At 41.2% G+C, this 20,232-nt stretch overlaps 1 protein-coding gene and 1 long non-coding RNA gene across 3 annotated transcripts in view; both read right to left on the bottom strand.

Annotated features, from left to right (window-relative positions):
- The window catches only part of CDH20 (cadherin 20), a 64,179-nt gene extending 50,096 nt beyond the window's left edge, over window positions 1–14,083 (bottom strand). Inside the window, exon 1 of one of the 2 annotated variants that reach the window (XM_063130268.1) lies at window positions 13,870–14,083. In XM_063130268.1, the coding sequence (XP_062986338.1) occupies window positions 13,870–14,043 (174 nt within the window). In that variant the 5' untranslated portion in view covers window positions 14,044–14,083. The remainder of the gene's footprint in view (window positions 1–13,869) is intronic. The other variant, XM_063130270.1, reaches the window with a different exon arrangement.
- A 7-nt stretch (window positions 14,084–14,090) lies between these two features.
- The window catches only part of LOC134401384 (uncharacterized), a 126,111-nt gene continuing 119,969 nt past the window's right edge, over window positions 14,091–20,232 (bottom strand). Inside the window, exon 3 of the long non-coding RNA XR_010025649.1 lies at window positions 14,091–14,232. This is a non-coding gene — a long non-coding RNA (uncharacterized LOC134401384). The remainder of the gene's footprint in view (window positions 14,233–20,232) is intronic.

Genomic DNA, 20,232 nt, shown 5'->3' with positions numbered 1-20,232 from the left:
GACAGGATACCCTGGAGAAGAGGCTGATGCTAGGGAAAGTGGAAGGCAAAAGGAAGAGGGGCCGACCAAGGGCAAGATGGATGGATGATATTCTGGAGGGGACAGGCTTGACCTTGGGGGAGCTAGGGGTGGCGACAGCCGACAGAAAGCTCTGGCGTGGGCTGGTCCATGAAGTCACGAAGAGTCGGAAACGACTGAACGAATAAACAACAAAGGGGGATGATGTGGAAGAACATCAATCAGATGTTGACCTTGTGTATAAATAAGACAAATGTGTTCCTGGTACACCTTGGAGAACTTCCTCACTTTCAGGGCTAAGTGTAGGGTGACCATATGAAAAGGAGGACAGGGCTCCTGTATTAACAGTTGTATTGAAAGGGGAATTTCAGCAGGGGTTATTTGTATATATGGAGAACCTGGTGAAATTTCCTCTTCATCATGACAGTTAAAGCTGCAGGAGCCCTGCCCTCTTTTAAATCTGGTCACTCTAATATAGCTCCTGCAGCTTTAACTGGTGTAATGAAGAGGGAATTTCATGAGGTTCTCCATATATACAAATGACACCTACTGAAATTCCCTTTTTATGCAACTGTTAAAGTTACAGGAGCCCTGTCCTCCTTTTCATATGGTCACCCTAGCTGAGTGTTTTCCCTCCCCCACCTCCATAGAACTTTTATTAGAGAGCTTCCTAACCTTAGGTCTGTGTCTCCACCACCATTCATTGAACTTTTGACCCATTGTTTCAACTTTTTCCACCTGCCAAGCAATGTAATGCAACACAAACCATTAAATTGAAGCACAATAATTCTCTCTCTCTGTGTGTGTGTGTGTGTGAGAGAGAGAGAGAGAGAGAGAGAGAGAGAAATCTGAAACAATAAAAATTTAATTCAAAATTGGTTAATTTTAATTTGCATTTATTAAAACTGAATTATATATGAATGGGGCTCTTTCACTCCCGCCCCACCCCAAGTCCTTTGAATTACATGAATGTACAGTCCTAGCATACTGGAGGTTAGAGCAGAATGGATGCTTGGTTGTTTGCATCCAATATAATAACAAGCCATTGTATGACAGCTTTCTACATATCCTTAGAATAGTATGCTGTCCGAAATGCAGGAAATACAGAGGAGGAGGTGAGAGGTAAATTCATACCACTGCTACATTATGGAAATAGACTGTAACAAGGAGAAAACATGCTGGGGAATGGGAACAAAACCAAGACTATGAAATATTAATGGAAAAAAGTAGTAGTAGTAGTAGTATATAGCCACATCTCTTGAGACATTTATCATCAGACTAGAAATAATTTTACTAATTTGGGATAATTTTCCTGATCCATAAACCAATGGACTGCATCACACCTCTTGTCTGATCATCCTTAAATTCCTATGAGGAATCAAATTATTATTGATTCTGTGTCAGTGGGGTTTTAATGACTGAAAGAGCTGAATACCAAGTCATGGTAAGAGAAGGCCTGACCTTACAACTCAATGCATCTTTGGGGAATGCTGTTCTTCCCAACCTGTCAAAGTCCTTCTTTTGGCCTACATAAACTCTGCTCCTGCTTTTATTGAATTCAGAAGATGTTGTGTAGGTCATACCCTGAATCAGCAATACTGCAGCTGGGATTGAGGAAACATATTACCAAACTCCATATTTGTGTTTAGCTAAGGCCTCTGTTTTAAGCTCATTGCCAGTGCATTCCCTTGGAATAGATCAAGATGACTAAAATGTCAAAAACAGAATGTAGGATCAGCATTTTGCTCGGTAATCGAGGTTATACCACAATATGCGATCTGTGTTCCTAAAAAGAAAGTTTGGTTGAGTTAGGGTGACTATATATGGAGAACCTGGTGAAATTCTCTCTTCTTCACAGCAGTTAAAGGTGCAGGAGCTATACTAGAGTGGCCAGATTTAAAAGAGGGCAGGGCACCTGCGGCTTTAACTGCTGCGATGAAGAGGGAATTTCACCAGGTTCTCCATATATACAAATGACACCTGCTGAAATTCCCCTTTCAATACAACTGTTAAAGATACAGGAGCCCTGTCCTCCTTTTCATATGGTCACCTTAGTTGAGTTCATTCAGTGTAAGGGTATGTACTCTTTTTTGGAAGGGGAAAAAGGCTTTATCTGGTTCCAGATATGCTGCATATTAAAGTTCAAGGAATTAGGAAACTGTCTTTGACCAAGGCCATGGCTAGACCGGCTGATATCCTGGGGATCGCCCTGGGATCATCCCTGTGTGTTCACATGATGCACAGGGGATCCTGGGAGCAGGGAGGAATGATCCCTCCCTTGCCCCAAGATATCAGCATAGCCGTTTAGCCCGCTTTTTCCGGGGTCTCGGGATGATCCCGAGACCGCAGAATGCATGGGTGTGCATTGTGGTTTGTCCCGGCTTCTTGTGAGTAACTGCGAGGAGCCAGGAGCCGGGCACAGAGCTCCTCAGGAACTCTGTCCCCATTGGGGGTGGGGTGGGGTGAGTGGGGATTTTTTTTTTAAAAAAAACATACCCTTTTCTGCATGAGCGCTCATGCGCTCTGTCCCCTTTTTAAAAAATGGCGGGCATAACGGTCTGTTCCTCCTAGGACGTTTCTAGGAAATGTGTGAATGGGCTATTTTATCTGTACCCACCCTGTTTTGATATAACCCCCTTCTATTAGAAATTGAGTTCTATAGCAATTTGATCCAGACTGTAATGGAAAATATATTGAGTAACACTTGCTCAACCAACAAGAAGTGTTGACACATTAGTCAGAGTGTGAGCCTCCCGGTGAGGACAGGAGTAGTAGTAACCACAAAGGAGCAGATGTTCCAGGATTGCAATACCCATCTATGTATTGTTTTTCTAGTCTTAGAATTATCTGCACTCTGCACATGCATAAATGCCTTGTCTATCATTGGTTACTGTATTGCAAAATTGTATTATGATTGGTTTATTATATGAGGAAGTTCTGTTGTTGCTTCTGAGGATGTTACCCTATACGTATCTTAGCTTTGCCTGCAACTAGTGGGCAGTCCTTCAGATCCTCTAGGGATTTGCCACCTTGCAGCACTGCAGGCTGCTCGTAATAAAACTTTTCCAAGATGAGAGAAATTGTGTCTTGAGAGTCTTTGACCGCCACTCAGCGAACCAAGGGAACCTGCCCTTTTGGGTTCCTCCACAGACGTCAAGCGGCACGTGTAGACAGAGGGGAGATATCGCGATAACCACATCGCAAGATCCTCACCCCTCCGTCGCTCTAGACCAGGTAGGTCTAGCCATGGCCCAAGTCATACCATTGAACTATGTAGCTACAGTCAAATAGTTTGGCCCTAATCATAACAGCAAATATATATATATTCCTGTAATATATATATATATATATATATATATAGAGAGAGAGAGAGAGAGAGAGAGAGAGAGAGAGAGAGAGAGAGAGAGAGAGAGATGGTACCAGGAACAGCCTTATAACTAATTATAAGCCAAGCACCAAGTCCAACAAGGTTTAGGTTCAGTTGATAATGAGCTCACCCTGTTGCCATCATTTTCTGCTACTATTGCTGCCCCTTCTCTTCCCTAGCTGCAGTGAAGGGAAGACCTTTATTGCTTCCTATGTCCTGAAACGCTGAAATGGGCAGCATCCCAGATGCTATGGACCTTATGGAATATCATTCTGCTGGGTGCTTGAGAACTCAGTAGGAGCATCTGGCACCCAGGCAGCTACATGTCCCAGGGCTCTTCAGTGGCACCATTTTCATTCTTATTTACGCACACTGTAAAATGAGGTCAAAGAAGAAAAAGAGAAAAGACACTGTGAAGAAAAGCACTGAAAAACTATCAATGTATTTGCGAAGAAAATAGGAGGAGCTTTTTGGCAAAGTAAGTATCATCCCACAACTCCCCCACATCTGGCCTGGTGGATCTCCCAACCCCCCAAAGCAGATTTTGAGGGTGGATGAAAGTTCGTAGGGGGCAATTGCCCATTTCCCCATTCTGCTATTTAAGGCATTCTTTCACTTAATTGGATTCTACCCCAGATTAAGTAGCTTTATCTCCATAGTGTAGAAATACTGAAGATTTTAGGGTTAAATTCAGACATTTCCCTTCAGAATTGAATGAAAACTCTGGTAGAATAAAAATTGAATGAGCTTCCTTCTCAATATTAGCAAACGCTTTTATTTGCATGCATAAGTATTGCTACAAAATGGGAAGAAAAGCTATGTTTGCAAAAAGTAAATCCATGCATGCTTATCTACAAAATTGCTTGTTACAGCAATTTTGATACCATAGGAGTGTCCATCTGTGATTTTTTTTTTAAAAAAATCATCAATACACACACACACACCTAGAAAATATTTATGCCTTTATAGAGACAGTATTTTAGAAGTTTTTTAAAGCTGCACCTAAATCACCGAAGCAAATAGCCACTGCTGATCTGCTGTCCTAGAAAAGAACTCTATTTAAAATCAATGAGACCACTTGGGGAATAATCTGTGAGGAAGATACGACCCATTAAGAAATACAGTAAGAATTGTTTTGTTCTTAAAAATGTTAGGTTTGGGGTTTGTTTTTTTAACCAAGCCAGCCTTTGATGTAATACTGGATGCATCCAGAGGAAGAGTTTTGTGAGATAAGTTTAAACAGAAGTGAAATTATATATATATATATATATATATATATATATATATAAAAAAAATGACTTAGTATTATGGTTTCTCTGGAATTTGGTAAGCATGATCATATATGATCATGAAAAGCAGGGTCACCTTATTATATGTATGCATGGTGTAGAACAGTGGCATTGTGGTCAGCTGATTTCCAGGCTCACCTTAACCGTAGTATTCTTGTGTATTACCATCTCACTGCATATCTCTTCAAGTCCCAACAGGAGAAAAAGGAATTCAAAATCAATATACTTTCACTACTGAAATCTTTGTTCATATGAGCTTAAGCAGAACAGGATCTGCTCTACACCTTCCCGGGGTGCCTTTATTTCCCACAGCCTTCCCTGAACTGGTTCCCTCCAAATGTCTTGGACTACAACTCTCTGAATTCATGATCATTGCCCATAATGGCTCAGGCTGATGGGAGTTGAAGTCCAAAACATCTGGAGGACGCCAGGCTAGGAAAGGCTGGTCTACCATATATTAATGAGTCAGACCTTTGGTCCATGGTGCACAGTATCCCATACTCTCTGGCTGCAGTTCTCCAAGGATCAGGCAGAGTTATTTTCCTATGACCTGAGACCCTTTTAGTTAGGGGTGTGCATGCTCCCCCGATTTGCTTCAGAGGCTGATTCAGGGGGGCTTCCAAATTGGCACTAATTCAACACGTGGTGCTTGGGGCCCAGGCAAGCCACTTTGGAACTGTATCCAAAGTGAAATCCAGACACCCAATGTGGTTTGGCCATTGAGGGTTCCTGGCCTGAAGTGCTTGGCGGATGCCCGTGAAAGTCTGATGTGAGGCCAACCAGGCGTCCACTGGACCACCTCCCAGCTCACCCACCCAAACTTAGAGCAGCTGCCCCTGTCCACCCACCTTTTTCAACAGAGATGGGGGGTCTAGAATTTCCTAAGTCTAAGATATTAAACTGCGATGGAAATAAAGGGGCATTTCTAGAAATGGCCCTTTACAACTGCTGTAGTTTGAGACTTCAGACTTTGTAAAACTCAGAGCCCCCATCTTTATTGAAAATGACAGCTCTCATTGACAACAGGGGTCTGCTGGGCAGCTCATGGACAGGCAGGCAGGGGCAGGGGCTCACCAATGCCCCAAGTTTGAGTGAGGTGGCCTGAAGATTGGGCCTTGGCCCAATCTGATCCTGATCTGGATTCTGGCCAAGGCGGGCCGAATTGGCCTGCCTCAGCTCAGATTCAGGGTTCAGCCCTGCTTTTAACTGTAGATGCTAATGATGGAATCTGGCTCCCAAGAACCACACAACTGGTTCCACATGACCAAAGAGATCTTGGGCTTGCGTTCCTTGGACAGCAGCCTTCTATGCTGCATATTGAGCCACTTTGGAATGATAGATGGCAACTTTCCAAAACTGTTTTTTAAAGACACACCTAAGCCCATTGGCAGCTCTTTGTATCCCATCTATTGTATAATTATATAATTAATTGAGCAATTGTAGAGATGCTTTTTAGTCCATATTATGTTCCCACTATGTGCTAAAAATACATTGTAAGTATTTATGAGATGATTGCTCTGGCAAACTTTATGTAAGATTGTAAATGAACAGTGTAGGTTTACAGGGCATATTCGTTATAAGAATAGAATGCTGCAACACACAAACACACACACACACACTACTACCACTGCCACACACGCAAGCAAGCAAGCAAGCAAGCAAGCAAGCATGAAAACGTTTGTACTAGACAAGGCTTTGAGTCTTGGAACAAAAAGGCAAGAACTGAAGCTGGCTGGTAAATAAAAAATACCCTAGCTCTCGTTTGATCTAAACATTTTCCAAATTATATATGAAACACAGTGTGTTTGTTTTTTGGTCTCAAAATAAAACTTAAGGGGAAAATCATCCTCTATTTTGCATGCAAACCAGAAAAGTACTGTCAGAAGTAATATATCTGAATTGGATTCTACTGTCATAAGAATAAAGTGAACTGAAACAGTCTTAAAAGGAGAAATCTGGTGTGATCCAGACCATCATATTTTGTGCTTCTTTTCATTGCCCACTGGTCATTTGAGAGTTATACCAACTTACCCACCTGATTCTAGTTTAATAATGTGCCAACCAAATCATAATTTGGGGAGTCTTTATACTGTCAGAATTTAATCCATGACACTCAAGTGTAATTAACAAGAAGAGACATCAACAAGTGGAAGCTTGAATTGCAGGCTTGGTACAGTAATTTTGGGGAGATGGTCCACATAGGAATTGCTCCGATGTCCATCTAGTCACTATTGCAACAGTAAGCAGCTGGATGTCTCTGGAAACTCATAAGCAAGGCATGAATATGATGCCCACTCCCCTCTTGTTTGGCCTCAAGCAGCTGATATTCAGAGAATTAGTCCCTCTCTACACATTATTTCATATGTTAGCAATTAATATTCCATCAGCTGATGGATTGGACAGAATAAAAACTAGCGATCATTAGCTTTTCTTCTGGGTACTTGGTAGCTGTGTTTTGCCTCTCTAAGGCCACAGCTAGACCTAAGGTTTATCCTGGGATCATCCAGGGTTCGCCCCTGCCTGAGCACTGGATCCCCTGTGTGTCAACAAGGGCCTTGCTAGACGAGGCCTTAGCGCGCCTTCAGACCCGGTTTCCCGGCGGCAGGCTGCGCTGAGGCCTGGTCTAACGCGCCATAAGCGAATTCACTTATGGCACACCTTTTCCCCAGCTCCGGCTGGAGCTGGGGAACGTCTAGCGACTTCCGTGGCTACTCGCTTACTCGCGAGTAGCTGCGAAAAGCCGCGGACCTGCCTGGCACAGCGTTCATATGAGCGCTGTGCCCATTGGCCTGGGGGGGGGGGGAGAGAGGGGAGGGGGAAGGATGGCAGGGTGGGTGGCAAGGGGGCAGGGTGGGTGCGATCGCGCCGCGCGCCGCCCGAGCAAGCAGGCGAGCGGCGCTTGCCCAGGCAATGCCGCCCCATGCCAGGCATTGCCCGGGCAAGCGCCGCTCGCCTGCTTGCTCGAGCGGCGAGCGGCGCGATCGCACCCGCTCTGCCCCCTTGCCACCCACCCTGCCATCCTTCCCCCCCCCATTTAAAAAAACCCCTTACCTTACCGGAGTCTTCGGGCTGCACCCGGCCCCTTTAAAAAAAAAAAATGGCAGACGCCGCAGGGACCCGACGTCCCTGCGCGTCCGGCGTGTGGAAGCCTGGGGGAGGCGTGCTAATGTTAGCGCGCCTTGGCCCCGCCTCCCTGCCGGCGTAAGCCGGCACTCTGTACAGCACCATGTACACTGATGGTGCTATATAAATAAATAAATAATAATAATAATAATAATAGATGAACAGGTTTGACTCCTGGATGATCCAGGGATAAACCTTAGGTCTAGCTATGGCCTAAGACAGCCTTCCCAAACCTGGTTCATGCCACATGTGTTGGACGACAACTCCTATCACCTTCTTGGCCATACAGGCTGGGAATTATGGGAGTTGTATTTATTTATTTATTTATTTATTCATTCATTCATTCCTATACCATAAAGTAAAGAAGATAAAACGTAATATAAAACTTTAAGACTTTATAAGTAGCATATAAAACCAAAGTCAAACCCAATAGCAGTTACAGCCCAGGGAAAATCTGGGTGAAATTGTGAGGTTACCAGTGCATAGGTCACTGTGGCTAGGCCTAGGTGCAGTCACCCAATGCTATTTTCTGAAACTGACCCTGCAAGTACAAGTTGAACCACTGTAGAACAGTGCCTTGAACTCCCAGCTCATGGAGGCAGTCCAGGAGGATACCATGGTCAACAGTATCAAAAGCCACTGAGAGATCAAGAAGCAAGCAACAGGGTTGCACTCCTCCTGTGCCTCTCCCAACCAAGGCCGATTCTGTCCCAAAACCAGGCCTGAATCCTGATTGGAATGGATCTAGGTAATCAGCTTCATTCAAGAATGCCTTCAACTGAGACATCACCACTCTCTTGAGCACCTTGCTCAAGAATGGGGTGTTTGCAACTGAACGATAATTAGCATAGACCCCTGGATCAAGGGAGCATTTTTTTTCATGAGTGGTTGCACCACTGCCTCCTTCAAGGCAGTAGGGACCACTCCATCATGCAGTGATATGTTCATCACTTCCCTGACCCCTCGAATAAGCCCTGATCAGCAAGGGTGAAGATAGCATGTGGTGGGTAGAACAGATGCAAGCATCTTGTTCACATCTTCAGGCTCCAAACACTGAAAATGATCCCACAAAACAGAATAAGATGATGCACTGGACACCTCAACAGACCTTGCATCATAGCAGTGTTCATGTCATCATGAAGGTGAGCAACTTTGCTCTCAAAGTGTCTTGCAAACTCATCACAGTTGTAGTCCAATGCATTTGGAGGTTGCCAGGTTGGGAAAGGTTGTTCTAAGCTGTCACATACTAGCAGCTTTAGGGAGAGAGTGGCATTGCTGCCAAGTGTAAGGTCAGAGTCCTAGGTCTGCAAGTGACACATTAAAGGGGTACGCAACCAATGTGGAAATTTTAAATGGAAAAGAAGTTTGGCACAGATCTGAAGGAAAGGATGATTTGCAGAACACCAATGATGCTATTGGGACTATCTAGTAGGTACCCATGACACTCATGCCACCTCAATTTGCACAATAGCCTCAAGACCAATGGAAGGAAAAGAAGGAAGGAAGGATACCTCCAGGTGCACAATATATTGTTTTTAATGAGACCAATGTTTCAAACAGAGATCTTTCACAGGGGCATTCTTGAACAATGAATTTCAACCTGCACACTGTTGTAACGTAATTGTAGGAGAAGTAACTGGGGCAAACCTTTCTATATAGTGAGGTAAAAGCATGAAACCTGTTTGGTGCTGTGCTGCCAGTCAAAATGGTTGAAGTGTGCCTCTAAGGAAGACCTCTCTTCGAAACTCATTAGGCTCAATTGATTTTTGCCTGGGTGTGTGCATGTGGAGGTCTACTTCTTTCCTTTCCTTGTGATTAGTGACTTCCCACTCTCCTTTCCCTCAAGTGTATTGGATGCACTAGCTGGGGAAGAATCACATCTCCCAGCAGTGTGCAGCTAAAATGCAAAACCCCTACAAGAGATCTCTACTCCAAGGAACACATCTCGATTTTTCACAAATTAGTAACCATTGTGCATTTATTGCAGTGTATAATGATTGGCTGGAGTGAGCCTTAGAAATCCTCCCTCTGTACATTTATAGTAGCGATGCTTGTGGAATTCAATATTTGTGAATTCTGATTTGAACTGACCTGATCAATATCTCCCGGACTAAGGTGTGAATCAGAACTTAGTCAAGACCAGCTTTTGCTGTTCCCAAATATTCTGACACAGTTCTTGGCAGTTTCAAAATACTTTTAAAAATGTGTATTTTGAGGGGAAATGTATACTTTGAGAGAAAACACAGTTTAAAATACATATTTAAATACTATTTCCATGTGAATTTGCAGTTAAAAGCAAAAACAGGATAGAACAGATTTAAGGGTAAACACATTTGAAAGTGTCACAGACCAGAAATAGATGTATTCACCCATCCCTAATCTAGAACAACAATTCATAGAGGCTAGAAGCCAAACCTTGAGCACCACTGAACTACATACTCAAAATTGTTCCTGTCATACTTAAACTTAACTGAAATTTTATTAAAGAACAGAATGGGATGGTAATGCGAAATGGTCTAAGGAAGCTTATGAGTAAAGAATAGAGTACACCGAATTCCCCACTATTGCTAACCCTGGGGCTGTTCAATCAATACTACAAGGATCTCATCTGACATCTACATGGGACAGCCTGTCTGAATCGGGCCTATGTATGTAAACTCGGAACTTGCAGCTAGTGCAAAATGCAGCAGCTAGACTGCTGGCAGGTACATCTTACAGAGCCCACATAACACCGGTTTTAAAGGAACTGCACTGGCTGCCTATACGCTTCTGGTCGGAATTCAAGGTGCTGGTAATGATGTTTAAAGCCCTAAATGGCTTGGGACCTTGATACTTGAGAAAGCGCCTCTCCTTATATATCCCTGCCCGAGACCTTAGATCTGTTGGAGGAGCCCTTCTCCGCATCCCACCAATGCAACATATACGTTATGATGGGACAAGGGAGAGGGTTTTCTCTGTGGTGGCACCCCGACTGTGGAATGCCCTCCCCTCGGAGGCCCGATTGGTGCCAACATTGATTGCATTTCGACACCAAGTAAAAACATGGCTTTTTAATAAAGCCTTTGATGGTTAAACTCACTGGCACATTGTTTTAACTGTTTTAACTGCATCTATTGCTTTTAAATTATATATTGTTTTAACTTGGATTATGGTTTAATTTGTTTTTAACTGTGTACATTTATTGTTTTATACTGTATGCTTTTATTTGTATGCCGCCCTGAGATCTTAGTAATATAGGGCGGGATATAAATATTTTAAATAAATAAATATGTACATAAGCTAGGGTGACCATATGAAAAGGAGGACAGGGCTCCTGTATCTTTAACAGTCATATTGGAAAGGAAATTTCAGCAGGTGTCATCTGTATATATGAGGAACCTGGTGAAATTTCATCACAACAGTTAAAGCTGCAGGTGCCCTGCCCTCTTTTAAATCTGGTCACTCTAGTATAGCTCCTGCAGCTTTAACTGTTGTGATGAAGAGGGGATTTCACCAGGTTCTCTGTATATACAAATGACACCTGCTGAAATTCCCTTTTCAACACAACTGTTAAAGATACAGGAGCCCTTCATATGGTCACCCTACATAAGCCAGAGTCGCATGGTTAATTTTTGGGTTTTGTTTTGGCAATTGCCAGTGCAATTTTGGCCTATACCCCCATGTGAACAGCAGGGTTGGCACTGGTGTGTTGGTTCCATGTGTAAGCCTGGATCAGACCTCTGAACCAACCAACCAACCAACCAACCATTTATATAATCAAAGGAAGCATAATTATTTGCATTCATGCTCAGAATATACACTGTGCTTGCTTTTACTAATGAAAGAAGATCATATAGTATATGAGGTCAGAAAAAAACCAGGCTGCAAGTGCATATTACATAGATATGCCCCAAACTCCAGTATCAAAGAAATGATTCCATTATGCATGCCTTAAAGACTGATCTCTTCCGGCAGGCCTACCCAGTTGAATTTTAAGATGGTTTTAATAATGTGCTGCTTTTAATAATGTATTAGTTTTATATGTTTTAATTAATTATATGTATTTTATGGTGTTTGCATTTGTGTTTTAACCTGCCTCGATCCAGAGGGTGAGGTGGGTAACAAATAAATAAATATATTATTATTATTATTATTATTATTATTATTATTATTATTATTCTCCAGTAACATCTAGAGCAATACATTCTAATATCACCATAGCATGCAGTTCCTTTCTGCTGTATTTCATTGACTATCATTGCTGGGGAAAGGAAATGTGGTTTACAGATAAGTTGTTCTAGATGTTACAGAGAGATAAAGGGAAATTAGATTCTGTTTTCAGTAGCAGCTGGACATTTAATATAACACGTAGTTCTGACCTTAGGTTAGGGATGGATGAGCCTGTCAGTTTCAATAATAATAATAATAATAATAATAATAATAATAATAATAATAATAATTTATATTGTGCTCTGTACCAGAGCACATTCCAATTAACCAAACCACACAAAACACAGCAATATAAACAAAAGTCAATAAATGCACATTAGATAAACTACTAATAAAAAATTAAACTAATTCACAACCAGTCAATTAAAACAACCAAACAATTTAAAACTCAAAACCAAACCGATTGTCCCTCACTCCATACATCAACACCTATGGCTCTGACATTAACAAATAGGCTTTCAGGCCTTGTCTAAATTTGTCCAACTCTGGTTCCATATGAAGGTGTGGAGGGAGAGAGTTCCACAATTGTGGGGTGAGATGGGAATATGCCTGGAGCCTAGAATTTACCATCTTAGTCCAAGGAACCACCAGAAGTCCGGAACCACCAATTCTGTTCAGTTTCTCATTTTTCTGACCTTAGGTTCAGTTTCACCTGATTCAGCATTTTAAAAAGTCCACGCAAAAACTCGCATGCATTTTCTTGCACACTTTTTCCTAGTGTACACATTTTTTGCAAGCTATTTTCCCTATAATGCTAAATTCCTCTGCATTATTTTCACTATTGTGCACGTTTCTATGCATATTTTACCACAGTGTAAGGATTTTAGTGTGCACTTTCCCCTCAGATGTGCATTCAAGAACTGTGGTTCTAAATTCAGGGAAGTGCGAATTTTTGTGTGCAACTCTGTTCTGGTTGGCACATTGGTTCAGCAGGTGCAAAACTGATAAATTTGTGTACAAAATCAGACAGAACAGATTTCTCACCCATCCTTATCCCAGGCTACCTTATTACAACTTTCCTATACTCATTCTTTAGGAAATAAGGAACAACTCCTATGAACTTAGAGGAAGTCCTTTGAAGAAGCCCAGTCTTAAAAATCTGGTGGCTATTCCTTTTTTATATTTGTTTTCCATCAACCTTTGCCATTGACAGTTGTGCTACTGCAACCTCCCTCTGTCTGTACCCAATTCCTCTGTATCAAAATGACCAGTCTGTGTTCTGACACTGAAGCAGTTCCTATAAAGGCTGTCTGAGATTTTGTATTGGTGACATCAGTTATAGCTGATAATTGCTAGTGCTGATCTTTTGGAAAAAGGCAAATCATTGACAGCCTCTCAAAACAGACATTATTCACAGCTCAAGGTGACACTAGTCAGAAGCTCTCATGAACTGAAATAAATTAGATGTCCACAAATACACTGCCAGAAAGAAAACAGAATCAAAAACCTTTTTGTCAATTTCCCCCCCTTAAAACTCACCTCCTCCAAACGAAAACTAAGGCCACAGCTAGACCTAAGGTTTATCCTGGGATCATCCAAGGTTCGCCCCTGCCTGAGCACTGGATCCCCTGTGTGTCACCTAGATGAACAGGTTTGACCCCTGGACGATCCAGGGATAAACCTTAGGTCTAGCTATGGCCTAAGCCTAAGCAGGAATAATTCTGTTTGCATATATGAATCCTGCCATCTTTGTCTCTCCCAACTATGAGAACCTCATGAGAGTGAACTGTCTTTTGTGTGTGTGGCTAATGCTACTCTGTGACGTACCAATAGCAAATAAATAACTTACTTTAAGTACTACACATACATTTTTATTGAATGAAAGCAACACTCTGATACCTCATCCTGTATTATGCTGCTTACCTTTCCCACGTACAAAGGGTCAGTCCCAGTGTATTCTTCCAAAACAAAGAATTGGTTCCACACCCAGCTCCTCTTCATTCGCTGATGAAGAAGCAAGCTGTCTGACAGACTATTTCCTTGGCCTTTGCTGGATGGTCTGGTGCTCCCAGATAGTACAATTGTAATGAGGTTCATCGTTAAGCAAAAACTTAAGGATATACTGAGTCCAAGCCACTTCTTTCTGCATGAAGTCCGCATTGCTGTACTAGGGTAGTTTCCAGACTTAGAGATGGTCCTTCAAAGAATCCAATAGATAGGCCTTTGGAACTTCCAAGAGCAGTCTCTCAGTGATACGATGCCAACCACGTTAGGGAGAATGGTCTCCTGTAAAGTTAAAGAAAAGCTACTGTTCAAGTTTCTTATAAGGAACTCTGAATATAGTTCTTCTCTTTTTTATTTTAAGGAAGATGTGTCATGGAGTGTTTGATCTCCTTCATAAAAATGAGATGACAAGGTTCTGTAATAAGTAAGACTCTTTCCTTATAACTTGTAGTACTACATTCTCAAATGAAAGTAATGATTGAATAGCTAGAAAGGAAGACTGCTACTTTGCTACTAGATTTCACTATATTATTGATTGGCTTGAGTTAACAGGATATGTGTGCGTGTGTGTGTGTGTGTCGGGATATTTATGAACAACTGCCTTTGAGAATATTTATAAAGGAGATTCACATCATAAAATTTATAATACATAACTAAAGCCCCTGTATCAACTTGGTTCTCCTGGTTTTTTTTCTACTTCTGCAAAATTCTCCCTGTCACCTCACACGCATATACATGCATGTGGATATTACTGAGACATTGAAATACTTTGATTTAATTTTAGCAGCTGTAAATTATTTCTGACTTTATTCTTTTAGCACCCAACCTTCGGCTGCTTCAAGCCAGACTTCACACTTTGCTGCCTGCTCTCTGAGGAACTGGCCACCGCAGCTAATGTGACATTTCTAGAATTTTGAATGGTCAGTTAATCATTATACCATCGACAAAAGGTCTCAGAATGCTGATAGTGGCATGCTATTGTGGCATATGCCTCAGTGAGTCAAGCTAACAATTTTTTCCTCCTTGAGCCTGAAAGAATCATTAGGGCCAAGGAATGCTGACCTCCATCAGAGGACACTTTCTCATCAGTCAAAGATCTTTTGTTGTCATGAAGTTAGATTAGCTGGTGACCTCACTCCAGGCCATGCTTTGTAGCAGCATTTTCTTTCACTGTTTTGCTGTGTTTAATGAGGTGGCACTGCAGTTTGCTACTCAGTCAAGGCAGTTAAGGAACATCCTCCATGTGCTTAATTTCCAGAGGGGTAGCCATGTTAGTCTGTTGCAGCAAAAACAAAAAACAAAACAGCCTTGTGACACCTTAAAGATTATCAAATTTATTCTAGCATATGCTTTCGTGGACACTGTTCACTTCAGTGTCCTCAAAAGTTTATTGTAGTATAAATTTGTTAGTCATTAAGATGCCAGAAGACTCTTTGTTGTTAATGTGCGCTTAACGTTTCAGATGTTCTTTTGGGGTGTCGGGGAAGAAAATGTTTGCATTCTCTTTGGCAAAGTGCATTCTTTAGAAAGTTTTAATATTGATCTTGTTAAAAAGTTTTAAAAGTCTACTAAGATTTCACTCTACTTGCTGTTGTTAAATTTGATTTGACTTGCCACTGAATTGTTTTATCTAAAGTTCATTTTAAAACCAAAACAAAGCCAACAGATGATGCCAGCTCCATCATGCTCATAAAGGAAGCCTCCAAAGAACCAAAACCTCCTATTATGAAATGATTATGCTGTACAGGGGGAAAAAAAGCACACATATGTAAACACAATTGGAAACTTATGAACATCCACACACTTTAGACTCAGGAGATTGATGTTTGCTGGGAGTACAGATATTGTCTTTTTTCCTAGAGTGACAGCCACATCCAATGAATAGGGAGAAATTGATTGCAATCAATACTGAACATGGCTGAATTTGTTTTACAGAAGGGAGTAATTTCAGAACTAGTAAATACAGCTTGCATTCTACAAACATAAACATATTCCTTCATGCCATCTGGAATCCTTCCTCTCCCCTTCAATTTAAGACTCAAAATAAGTGTTTCCTCTAGCCCGCAATGTGGAGTGATATGTGTTAGTTTTCTTTACTTCTGTGTAAGTGTGCATGGCCCTGATTCAGATTAGGCCCAGAGTGCTCAAGGAGGGGGGAGGGTAAAAACTTTCCACCCTACCAGTTTTGTGTGTGTGTGTGTGTGTGTGTGTGTGTGTGTGTGTATGTGAAATGCCACTCCACCACTTGGGGATTTAAAAAAGAAATGGGGCTCCATTGATTCCAATGGATCCTTCCACCCATTTTAAAGCCCCTTTCCCTGTCTGTGTGTAATTTCATAATATAATGGGTGGTGGTGGGGGAAAGATTAATACTCCCTGTCCTGGAATGCCATAGTCCTGATCAGGGACCACAGGTGCTTACATGGAGATAAAGAAAACTAACATGCATAGCTCCACAATGCATATTAGACAGAATGGTTAATTTGGTCCCAAAGCTGCCTGAAGTGTGATGAAAGTAATTCCTGTGATCCAAATTCCATCTTACCTGTTTTTCAGGTTTCTCTGTACTGGAGTGTTAGCTGTTGGCATGAGGAAGAATTCATGTCCCAAGTTTGGAGAGAGAAAGGTAAAAATGCACAATTTTTAAGCAAGATGTGCTGAGCCATGCGTGGATAAAATTTCAGCTTTCTATCTGTTGTGAAATGCCTTAAGAATTTTCATGCCCCTGTCAGTGATGCAAGTCAGTGAGCATCACTGATTCACTTACTGACAGGGCTATCAAAATTCTTATGTACGGTGACTAGATATCTATATAACCCATTTCTTTTGGAAATCTAAGTCAAAACATCCACCAGTTTTGATGAATCAGGATTGTACTCATTTGAGCTCCCAACAGAGACTTGTTCAAAGGTATGCAATAACCCTTCTACTAATCCCATGGTGCAGGGATCTTACAATATGAGTCACCAGAGGTTCTGCTTAAAGTTGTCTTGCAAGCAGTCTTGTTTATTGAACATCTGTGCACATCAGCAAAGCTTAGGATAATAAAGAAAACAAATGATCTAGCATTAAATCCATTCTCTCTGGAAACAGAAGGCTTTAGTTTGTTTGCTTTGGCAGGTAATGTTAATTGCCATATTTGAGTTTTAGCATGGCTGGATTCTTCCTCTGCATTACTGAACAAGGATAAATGGTTGTGGCTGGATCCTCCATGGAAATCCACTTTCCGAGGAATTCTGGGCAACCTTTTCCCCATAGAATTCCAATCTAGCGGAATTCATTTCAGCACCATCACAGTATAAAGTTAGAATATGTGGAGAGAGCGAGAGCGATAATAACTACAGTATCACACTAAAATAGCAGGTAAGCTATGGATATACAAAACAAAATAATTTAAAAAAACTTTCTACTCCTGCCCCCCAGCTAGCTGCCCTAGTTATAGATTCTGCCATCCAAAAAGTGAGAAAGGGGTATGAAGAGGCTGGGAACAGGATTTGCTAGCAGGCCACTTTGGGGATGGACCCTATGCATTTGATTCCATTAACAAAATGCCCATCGATGAAATTTAGTTGCTGACAAGGGCTGTTCACTAAAAACTGTCAAAGGGATGATGATGATGATGATGAAGAAGAAGAAGAAGAAGAAGAAGAAGAAGAAGAAGAAGAAGAAGAAGAAGAAGAAGATACCACCAATATTTCTCAGAAGGGAGAAGCAAGCATTCAATCTTCCTGCAAGTCATCTTACTTAAGGTTTCAGCCCTCTGCAGATTTACCTTGGAGTAAGCTCTGTTGAACAGAGTGGGAATTACTTCCAGGAAAACGTTGCACTGCTTAAATACAGCAAAAAATATATATTTTGTACCCAGTTATAATAAAAGCCTGCCTGTGTCCTTAAAAAATAAAACCTGCTTTTGCTCAGAACTAGCTGCATTTTTTAAAAACATTCATCATGACAAGAGATCTCATTGAGAAGGGCATAAGTACACATTGGTTTTGATTAACTGGATTACACAAGCCTTTTGAAAATCATCTGTCTCATGTGTGCGGTATTTGCTTATTCCTACCAAACACCAAGCAGTCAGTACCTTGCATGTTAATGTGAATGGGCACATTCACTTGAGGAGAAACTTTCAGTGCATCAGTGGACTATATGCAAGCACTCCATAATTGTATAGGATCGAGCTCGTACATCAACATGATTATTATTATTTAGTTGCTTTGATTAATTAGCAGAGCAAAGGTAAGATGCACTCTGTATGCATGCATGATTAATGTAGTCATTTAGTTGGATAGTAAAAAGCCATTATAAGGCAATCCATTCGCTCTTGTTGTCAATTTATAAAAGAATAACAACAACCTTTTGCATTGACATCATATTATGTTGTACGTATGTTGCCAAAGGAAAGGAAAAATACACGAAAGTGGTGGTGGGGGCCATGAGAATGTATATTCTGGCAACGTTTCTGCTATGCCAGTATTCAGCAGACCATTATTATGTATTTTTGGGACTAGGGGAGTCTGTAATTGCATAGAACTGAGCATGGCCATTAATGATGGTTTAGTATGCAACAGCCATATTCTTTTCTGCATTTAGCAACATCATTACCTTCAGGCACAGTTGAGGGATGGAGTCCTCTCACTCAGCTATGGGATATTCTTAATTTGGCAAATCCTCACTTACTATTCAAGTGCTCTGAGGCAGAGACAAATGTACTATCCTATTCCCTGCCCCACATCCATAGGATAATGAGTCTACCCATAAATTAGAGGCACAAGCAAGCAGGAGCTTGCAGTGCACATAAAAGAAAGAGCAGCTATAATTTAAAAATAAAAATAATTGCAGGTTTTCTTCACAATGATGAACATTTATGAATTGGTGTGTAATGACACAGTGAACCATAAATTATCTTCTTGCGAAGGAATGCACAAGTTTTCTACATTGCAAGTTAGGCATCAATCAGTAAAGTAACCCCTATCAAGATATCATTTTTTAAAAACATACTGATGTTGTCGTTTTTAAGCTTTTAAATTTTTGTATATTTGTTTTTAATGTTCACTGTTTCTAACTTTTGTAAACCGCCCAGAGAGCTTTGGCTATGGGGCACTATATAAATGATAATAATAATAATAATAATAATAATAATAATAATAATAATAATAATAAGTGTTTGTGGGGGTTTTTTAGTAGCAGGGAACAGCTGATTCTATGATTTTCAAAAGCACTTCTGTTAAATTCTTTTACAAAGATCCTTATGATTCAGCAGATCATAATGATGGATTTGGATTTTCAAGAACAAAATTGGTCTCAATTTCAGTTTAAAGCTTGTTCTCTTGAGAATAATAAATCCATGTAAAGAACAAAAACAGACTAGTTTTTTTTTTAAAAAAAGAGCAGAGGTGATGATTTAAAGAAATGGTTCCACCAGAAGCCTTGTGGTGTAACACCTAAGCAGCAGCCCACATTGCAACCCCATAGTCTAGTACAGTAGAAACACAACACACTTCAAGGAAAATAAATCTGACCAGCCTGTGCATGCAAACCTTTGGCACAATAAGGCCACAGAATTATGCATGCTTAAATATACAAGAGTCCTACAACGGGGATAGTGTGGGAGTTGTAGGACTTTTATCTGTCTAATCCTAGCATAGGATTGTACCCTAAAGGACCTTTCAAGGCCTTAGCTAGACCTAAGGTTTATCCCGGGATCATCCCAGGGTCATCCCTGTTCATGTAAATGACACACAGGGGATCCCGGGAGCAGGCAGGGATGGCCCCGGGTCGATCCTGGGATAAACCTTAGGTCTAGCTAAGGCCCTAGATCGTGGCAACTCATCTAAATCTGTAATTCAAAAACTTGCATTCCAGTGGGGCAAACAAATATCTCAACATATGAAGAGAGAAAATAAATTCTGGATCTATTAAAGTCAAGGGTAATCTAAGTATAGATACATACATACATATGCAATTTTATAAATTTGATTGTGCCCTTCTTTCTCCTTCTCACTGCCACTTGACTCAGCTGGATGAAACCCTTTATGAACCAAAAACGGGTTCAACACCTTGGATAGCTCCTTTAGAGTTCTGTCTGGTTCCGACTGAAACCCAGAAGGGATTCACAACCACACCCGGAAATGGGTGCCACCAGCCTCCACTGATTTAAAGCGGCTTTCCAACACAGTCCTGACAAAAAGTGCTCCTTCAAAGCTGCTGTTGCACGTATGCTTGAATACTTTGACTGGATATGTATGCGGAACTTTATGGACATCAGGTTGGCTCCACAGG

This window comes from Elgaria multicarinata, chromosome 7, assembly GCF_023053635.1.
Source record: "Elgaria multicarinata webbii isolate HBS135686 ecotype San Diego chromosome 7, rElgMul1.1.pri, whole genome shotgun sequence".
Taxonomy (NCBI): Eukaryota; Metazoa; Chordata; class Lepidosauria; order Squamata; family Anguidae; genus Elgaria; species Elgaria multicarinata.
The sequence above is the reverse complement of the archived record's forward strand: the minus strand, read 5'-3'. Positions and strand labels throughout refer to the sequence as shown.